Source organism: Trichechus manatus, unplaced genomic scaffold (genome assembly GCF_000243295.1).
Source record: "Trichechus manatus latirostris isolate Lorelei unplaced genomic scaffold, TriManLat1.0 scaffold00191, whole genome shotgun sequence".
NCBI lineage: Eukaryota > Metazoa > Chordata > Mammalia > Sirenia > Trichechidae > Trichechus > Trichechus manatus.
This window is the reverse complement of record NW_004444127.1, coordinates 4,665,115-4,674,499: the sequence shown is the minus strand read 5'-3', so window position 1 is coordinate 4,674,499 and position 9,385 is coordinate 4,665,115. Positions and strand designations below refer to the sequence as shown.

Here is a 9,385-nt window from a genome sequence, read left to right as displayed (position 1 = left end):
AAAAAGTTTGAGAAGTTAGAGGGTTAATATGTTGTGGGGTTGTTAACCAATGTCATAAAACAACATGTGTACTGCTGTTTCATGAGAAACTATTTGTTCTGTAAGCCTTCACCTGAAGTACAATAAAAAATAAATAAAATATAAAAAAAAACAGGTACATAACTATCTGACTTTTCAATTCTTTGTTATAATATTTTGTTTCCTTATCAAGGTATCCTCATATGGATCATAATTTGTAAATATTGTATTCAGGCATATTGGAAGAGATAGATATGAACCCTACATACTGAGTAAATTTTTAGGCACTTCCTCATAGCAGTTGATTCTTACTCTGATCCTGAAATTAGACTAATATGATAATGACAAAAATAATTTCATTGGTTGAATTATTTATACACAGAAGTAATTTATACATAGAGGGATTTTCTACAGCCTTTTACATTTAGTCTGACAATAGCCCTATGAAATGGGAATGTCACAGATGTCAATATTAACATTTTATGACACAGAAAACGAAGAAGAAACCAACCCTCCTGAATCCTGAGCCAGGATTCTTATTCTTAGATTATTGTTTCACAGCAGAAGTGTCATGGCACGTTTATGTTGACATCACTTTTGACTATATTACAAGTCACCTGTTAAAAAGAATAAAATGCCGATGTTTGAAAAATTATTTTTAAAAACAAATTGAATTCAATTCAATTCAGAAACATTCGGATACCGGACTACATTTATTCACCCATGTTCAACTATGCTTTTTAGAAAAGAGGAAAAATAAATTGTGTTTAGCTGCTGAATTGGTTCAAGAGGGTGCAGTAACTGTGAGCAGCATGAGTTATCGGAGAAAAACAATTTTAGACCACATTACTAACGTTAGTTTGGCTGTTGTTGTTGTTAGGTGTCATCAAGTGAGTTCTGACTCATAGCGACCCTATGCACAACAGAATGAAACACTGCCCATTCCTGTGCCATCCTCACAATGGTTGTTATCCTCGAGGCTACTGTTGCAGCCACTGTGTCAATCCATCTCCTCGAGGGTCTTTCTCTTTCTTGCTGGCCCTCTACTTTACTAAGCAAGATGCCCTTCTCCAGGGACTGATCCCTCCTGATAACATGTCCAAAGTATGTAAGACGTAGTCTCGCCATCCTTGCTTCTAAGGAGCATTCTGGTTGTATTTATTCCAAGACAGATTTGTTTGTTCTTTTGGCAGTCCATGGTATATTCAATATTCTTCACCAGCACCACAATTCAAAGGCATCAAGTCTTCTTCGATCTTCCTTATTCATTGTCCAGCTCTCGAATGCATGTGAGATGATTAAAAACACCATGGCTTGGGTCAGGTGCACCTTAGTCTTCAAGGTGACATCTTTGCTTTTTAACTCTCTAAAGAGATCTTTTGCAGCAGATTTGCCCAATGTAATGCGTCTTTTGATTTCTTAACTGCTGCTTCCATGGACATTGACTGTGGATCCAAGTAAAATGAAATCCTTGACAACTTCAATCTTTTCTCCATTTATCATGATGTTGCTTATTGGTCCAGTTGTGAGGATTTTTGTTTTCTTTATGTTGAGGCGTAATCCACGCTGAAGGCTGTGGTTTTTAATCTTCATCAGTAAGTGCTTCAAGTTCTCTTCACTTTCAGCAAGCAAGGTTATGTCATCTGCATAACACAAATTGTTAAGCAGTCTTCCTCCAGTCCTGATGCCCTGTTCTTCTTCATAATAGTCCAGCATCTCAGATTATTTGCTCAGCTTACAGATTGAGTAACTATGGTGAACGGATACAACCCTGACACACACCTTTCCTGACTTTAAACCACTAAGCATCCCCTTGTTCTGTTTGAACGACTGCCTCTTGATCTATGTACAGGTTCCTCATAGGCACTATTATGTGTTCTGGAATTCTCATTCTTTGCAATGTTATCCATGATTTGTTATGATCCACACAGTCGAATGCTTTTGCATAGTCAATAAAACACAGGTAAACATCTTTCTGGTATTCTTTGCTTTCAACCAGGATCCATCTGACTTCAGCAATGATATCTCTGATTCCAAGTCCTTTTCTGAATCCTGCTTGAATTTCTGGCAGTTCCCTGTCTATATACCGCTGCAGCTGCTTTTGAATGATCTTCAGCAAAATTTTATTTGTGTGTGATATTAATGATATTGTTCGATAATTTCCACATTTGATTGGATCATCCTTCTTTGGAATGGGCATAAATATGGATCTCTTCCAGTCGGTTGACCAGGTAGCTGTCTTCCAAATTTCTTGTCATAGATGAGTGAGAACTTCTAGTGCTACATCCATTTGTTGAAAAATCTCAATTGATATTCCGTCAACTCCTGGAGCCTTGTTTTTGGCCAATGCCTTCAGTGTAGCTTGAACCTCTTTCTTCAGTACCTGATCATATGCTAGCTCCTGAAATGATCAAACGTCGACCAATTCTTTTTGGTATAGTGACTGTGTATTCCTTCCATCTTCTTTTGATATTTCCTGTGTAATTTAATATTTTTCCTGTAGAATCCTTCAATATTGCAACTCGAGGCTTGAATTTTTTATTCAGTTCTTTCAGCTTGAGAAATGCGAAAAGTATTCTTTGCTTTCGGTTTTCTATCTCCAGGTCTTTACACATTTCTTTATAATACTTTACTTTGTCTTTTCAAGCTGTCTTTTGAAATCTTCTGTTCAGCTCTTTTATTTCATCATTTCTTCCTTTCACTTTAGTCACTCCACGTTCAAGAGCAAGTTTCAAAGTCTCTTCTGACATCCATTTTGGGCTTTTCTTTCTTTTCTGTCTTAATGACCTCTTGCTTTCTTCACGTATGATGTCCTTGACGTCATTCCACAACTTGCCTTCAGTCATTAGTGTTCAATGCATCAAATCTATTCTTGAGATGGTCTCTAAATTCAGGTGGGATATACCCAAGGCTCTCGCGGACTTGTTCTAATTTTCTTCAGCTTCAGTTTGAACTTGCATATGAACAATTGATGGTCCGTTCCCTAGTCGGCCCCTGGCCTTGTTCTGACTGATGATATTGAGCTTTTCCATAGTCTCTTTCGGCAAATGTAGTAGATTTGATTCCTGTATATTCCATCTAGCGAGGTTTATGTTGGTGAAAAAAGGTATTTGCAATGAAGAAATCACCGGCCTTGCAAAATTCTATCATGTGATCTCCAGCATCGTTTCTATCATCAGAGCCATGTTTTCCAACTACCGATCCTTCTTGTTTCCAGCTTTCACATTTCAATCACTAGTAATTATCAATGCATCCTGATCACATATTTGATCAATTCCAGACTGCAGAAGTTGGTAAAAATCTTCAATTTCTTCATCTTTGGCCAGAGTGGTTGGTGTGTAAATTTGAAGAGCAGTCGTATTAACTGGTCTTCCTTGTAGGCATATGAATATTATCACTGACAGCGTTGTACTTCAGGATAGATCTTGAATTGTTCTTTTTGACAATGAATGCAACACACTCCTCTTCAAGTTGTCATTCCTGGTACAGTAGACCATATGATTGTCCACTTCAAGATGACCAATACCAGTCCACTACAGCTCACTAATGCCTAGAATATCAATGTTTATGCAGTCCATTTCATTTTTGACAATTTCCAATCTTCCTAGATTCATACTTTGTACGTTCCACCTTCTGATTATTGATGGATGTTTGCAGCGTTTTCTTCTTATTTTGAGTTGTACCACATCAGTAAATGAAGGTCCCAAAAGCTTGACTCCATTCACGTCTTTAAGGTCGGCTCTACTTTGAGGAGGCAGCTCTTCTCCAGTCATCTTTTGAGTGCCTTCCAACCTGAAGGGCTCATCTTCCAGCCCTATATCAGGCAGTGTTCCACTGTTATTCATAAGGTTTTCACTGGCTAATTATTTTCAGAAGTAGACTGCCGGGTCCTTCCTCCTAGTCTGTCTTAGTCTGGAAGCTCAGCCAAAACCTGTTCAACATGGATGACCCTGCTGGTAGGTATATGAATACCAGTAGCATAGCTTCCAGCATCACAGCAACACTCAAGCCCCTATAGTAAGACAAACTGACGCTTAGGGGTAGTTTGACTAAATGGTTGAATATTATAATGCTTGTCATGGATGGTTATAAAGTTTGAATGGGGATTTGAAACTATCCTAAGAACTATAATGAATATGGATTTTCATCCATGAAAATGTCTTCAACTTTGTGTTTCAACTTGGGAATGAAAGTACAGAGTCGGAATTAGCATGTACATACAAGGTCTTTCTGTCCAATCTCCTAAGAGATTGAAATCTATTCACAATGACCCACTAAACTTTCATCTAGCCTCTATTAAATAACTGGAGTGATGGGGAGAGAGATTTCTTTAGACTCCCTTACACGCATCTAGTCTAGCTCCACATGGAATATGGAATATAGAAGTATGGAATAGAGAAAAGGCAGAGTCTATGATTGTTGTTGTTGTTAGTTGCCTTCAAGTTGGCTTCAACTCATGGCTACCATATATATAACAGAACAAATTTGTCGCCCAGTCCTGCACCATCTTCATAATTTTTGGTATACTTAAGATCATTTTTGTGGCTATTGTGTCAATCCATCTCGTTGAGAGTTTCTCTCATTTTCACTGACCCTCTACTTTACCAAACAAGATGTTCTTTTCTAGCAATTGTTTTTTCCTGATGATGTGTCCAAAGTAGGCAAGCCAAAGTCTCATCATCCTCGTTTCTAAGGAGCATTCTCGTTGTATTTTTTCTAAAATTGATTTGTTCATTCTTCTGGAAGTCCACAGTATATTCAATACTCTTCACCAACACCACAGTTTAATGCATCGATTCGTCTATGGAGTTCAGTCTAAATCAGTCAGGGTTGTTTATGACGGTAATTTTTCAAAAAGGGAAGTTTCTGAAACTATAGCACAAAAGTCTGTTTCCAGAATACAAGTCCAAAGACAGAGTGAAAAAAACACTGAAGAGACAGTAACATAGATTTTCAAACTAGAAGGGTAAACTCGGATGAAAGCAGGAGGAATGAAGTAAGCGTCAGATCACAGTTGAACAGAAACTAGTTGAGGTATAGTTTCATGTTTGACAGATTTAGGGACTGATTCCACATCAAAAAGAAGTGTGCCTGCCGAAGTGTTCATCTTATGGGCAGCTTCATGAATTTCAATCAGCAGAGGTCCATTTTTTCAAGAAAACAAAACACTCAAGAGCAGAGCTCATGTCCTCAAGTATTTAGTCCAGTCCAAAGATCCTTTCATCACAAGAGAACATCTCCTAAACTGTTTACCAAAAATGGAAAAGTTTAGAGTGGTGAGCTGTGACCAATTGCTGGCCTATAGAAATAGGATCTCTCATAATTCTTCCAATTTTACTTCTTCCAATTGAAGTAGAATCAAAGATAACAATATTTAAGGTAATCAAAATGTAATGAACAGAGACACAGAACTTGGAAACATCTACATCACCTACGTAAACTACCTACAGAAATAGGGAGACTTGTTTAAGATCACACAATGAGATGGTGGCACAGTGAGAAACAAAACTCATGTCTCCTGATTGTGAAGCTGGTGTTTTCACCCTCCACTGTGTTTCACAATCATAATATCCTTGCTAAATATTGTTACATCATAGAGTCCTCTTCTTCAATAAAACATATGATACCCAGGAGGTGGGAAGTTGGAACTTTCTGTCAAAACAGGTAACTATAAAGACATATATGACATACATTTGTCTTGTGGTAACAGATTTCATATTTGCAACAAAGTCTCATGAGTAAGGTAAGTAGTTTAGCTGAGAAATCTAATGATTTCTCTTTTCTTACATGCCTTATGCTTAAGCCATCTCTGAAAGCAGTTTGCCAAGAGAAGTCTCAGATATATACTTACTGATGTTAAATTCAAGTAACTAATTATATAGGCAATTTTTAATAGTGAATTCGTTTATTGATGTATTTTACCATGTGCTTTTGGAAAAAAAATCTGCACTTAATTACTGCTAAGGAGCCCTGGTTGCCCAGAGGTTAAGAGCTACAGCTGCTAAAAAGGTGGGCAGTTTGAATTCACCAACTGCTGCTTGGAAACCCTATGTGGCAGTTCTACTCTGTAAATAGGGTCACTTATGAGTCAGAATTGACTCAATGGCAATAAGTACGACATATAATAAAAAAAAAAAGTTTTAAAAAAACAGACCATAACTAAGTACTAGAACCAAAGAATTATGTATATAATGAAAAGATCACAAGATGTGGAGTGAGAATATTTGAGCTCAAGGCTGACTTATTTGTTCTATGATCTAATTATTTAAATTTTATGACCCTCATTTTTTTTTCTGTAAAATAATAACACTAACTAAATTTCAGTTTTATAGGGTCATTGTGACCACCAAAAGACACTCCAAAATTTCACATAGGTTTAAATTCAATTAATTTTTATTACTGACAACTTTAACTCAACAGAAAAAGAAGCCCATATAATTTTAAACATTAGGTATATTGACTGTGTACTGAGAGAGTATTAGAAAGTATTTTCTTTCTAAACTGTATTCTGCACTGTCCTAGATACCAGTAGGCAATACAGGTTTTGAGTACCAACAGCTTACATGTGCAGGTCTGTTATACAACTCTGCAACCAGAGAAGAGAATTTTCAATTTGCTACAAAACAAGAAAGGCTTTAATATAAATGCTGCCTTTGATTCTGATACCATCTGAAATGGTTGAAAGAGCATGGAATTTGGAATTAGAACAATGCAGATGCATATAGCTCTGCTCTGACCTTGTGCTTATCATTTAGTCCTTTTCAACTTATTTTTTTCTTCATCTGTAAAATAAGAATAATTGCTGCAAAGTGCAATGTGATGGATCACTTTTGTGTGGCCTTTCTAGCCATGGTCTTGTAACTCCCACCCAAATGATTGAGTGGGACTGTGTGATAGGTTAATTGTGGCCCACCAAAGGGATTGGTCAGTTTTGCCATCTTGCTGGGCTTGAAATGAGCCATCCCAGAGGGGGGAAAAAGAAGATCCCACCACCACCAAGTAAGAACAGTCAGGAGCCGGCACATCCTTTGGACCCAGTATCCTTGCACTAAGAAGCTCCTGGAAGCTGGAAACTGACAGAGAGTGAGCTGTAACCCTGCAGACAGTGAGAAGCAGTGGCAGGAAAGACCTAGCAGGAGAGATACAGCAACAGAACAGACCTAGGATCAGAAGAGACCTGGCAGCAGGAGATAGCTCAGTGGGCTTCCTGGCCCACGGAGAAAGTTGAGTGTCTTTGGGCAGAGGCCTAGGGTCAGGGAGAGGCGTGCCTGAGAGTTCAGTGTGGAAAAGGCTGTCTTGATGGAAGAACTGAATCTTGAATGTTCCTGAGTTGGAATTATAACTGTTACTTCCCTAATAAACTCCATAATCATGAGTATTGTTTACGAGTTCTGTGTGGCCACTGCAGTGAATTATCGAACCCAGCAGAGAAGTAGAGAGTGCCATGGGAGAGTCTGCTGGTGTCAGAGTTAGTAAAGATGCCAGACAGTGGAGGCTCGTCTGACCTCTGCAAGGAATCAGGCTTGGGCTGTTGATTTTAATTCTCCTTCCACTTGTGAAGTTAGAGGAGGTCAGGCACCACCTCCATGCCATTCTTACACAAAGGTTCTATGGGAGTTAAGTGATATATGTTGGAAAGATAGTACTTATCTATATACATAGATACATATACATGTAACATAAAACAAAAATGTAAAGATTATGATAGAAATAAATTCTTCATATTGGGTCATTTATTACCTGAAATTACATTCCTGTTCAATAACATTCTGATGGCATTTTTTACCTCTGCATTCCTTACTGTGTAGATAATGGGATTTAACATGGGAGTGACAAGGGTGTAGAATACAGTTATGGCTTTATCCATGGAGAAGGTGGCTACTGGTCGCAGATACATAAAAATACAGGGCACAAAGAACAAGACAACAACGGTGATGTGGGAGCCACAGGTAGAGAGGGCCTTTTTCCTCCCTGTAGAGCTGTGAGTCCTCAAGGAATACAGAATGACGACATAGGATATCAACAACATTACAAAGGTTATCAAAGAGATTACTCCACTATTGGCAGCAACCAAGAGACCAACAAGGAAAGTGTCTGTGCAGGCAAGTTGTATCAGGGGGAAGACATCACACACGAAGTGATCCATGATGTTGGGGCCACAGAATGGGAGCCAGAAAGTGACAACAATCTGTCCAATAGAGTGGAGAAAACCCACTGTCCAAGATACTCCCACCAAAAGGCAGCATAGACGGTAGTTCATGATGGTCACATAGTGCAGAGGTCTACAGATGGCCACATAGCGGTCATAGGCCATGACCACAAGGAGGGCAATCTCAGAAGCACCTAAGAAATGTTCAGTAAAGATCTGTGTCATGCAGCCTTTGAAGGATATGGTTTTTGTCTCAGAGATCAAATCAGCTAGCATTTTAGGGATTATGGAAGAGGAGTAGCATGCATCTATCAAAGATAAGAAGGCCAGGAAGAAATACATCGGGGATTTCAAAGTCTGGCTGAAGATTATGGTGACCACAATGAGCAGGTTGCCTGTGACAATGACAATGTAGGTGATAAACAACACAACAACTAGAATTCTCTGAATCTGAGGAGTCTGTGTAAGTCCTATTAGAATTAATTCAGTCACATTCATCCTGTTTTCTTTCATTTCAGTGCTGATGATGAACTCAGAAGTTGGGATTATCCTGTAAAGACAACATTCTTAATAGCAGGGTAATGAGCATTTTATATTTTGTGTTTTCAAATAAAACCAAAGCATTTTAATAATATAAACTCTTTTCTTTCATGGTATACAGGAAGAGAAAAAATATGCTACTTTTTCTATTTTACCAAAAGATTAGAACCATTGAGCCTGTCTAATCCAGCATCTTCTATTGATGCTGGAATTTCATCTACAACATCTTCTGCCAAGTGGTCACTGGGCATTTGCTGGAGGACATCCAGACACAGGGGGCTCATCATGTAATAAACCTAATTCCTTCTCAACCAGAAAGAAATGTTAGAGAACTCATATGTGTGTGTATGTGTGGAGCCCTGGTGGCACAATGGTTAAGCACTCGGCTGCTAACTAAAAAGTCAATAGTTCAAACCTACCAATCGCTCTGTGGGAGAAAAGACCTGGCAATCTGCTCCCATAAAGATTTCAGCCTAGGAAACCATATGGGGCAGTTCTACTCTGTCATATAGGGTAGCTATGAGTCAGAATCAACCTCACAGCACACAACACCACACACACATATATGTATATATACATATATATATATGGAAACTCTGCTGGCGTAGTGGTTAAGAGCTACGGCTGCTAACCAAAAGGTCGGTAGTTCAAATGCACCAGGCACTCCTTGGAAACCCT

At 38.5% G+C, this 9,385-nt stretch overlaps 1 protein-coding gene across 1 annotated transcript; it reads right to left on the bottom strand.

Moving 5' to 3' along the window:
* Positions 1-7,747: 7,747 nt before the first annotated feature.
* LOC101345751 (olfactory receptor 4C46-like) lies at positions 7,748-8,707 on the bottom strand. Its single transcript, XM_012558877.2, has one exon. It carries the CDS (start codon positions 8,678-8,680, stop codon positions 7,748-7,750), a length of 933 nt encoding a protein of 310 aa, XP_012414331.1. The 5' UTR covers positions 8,681-8,707.
* Positions 8,708-9,385: the final 678 nt, after the last annotated feature.

Coding starts and splice junctions, on each gene's coding strand:
- LOC101345751 (XM_012558877.2), bottom strand. CDS start 8,680: ATGAAAGAAAACAGGATGAATGTGACTGAATTAATTCTAATAGGACTT.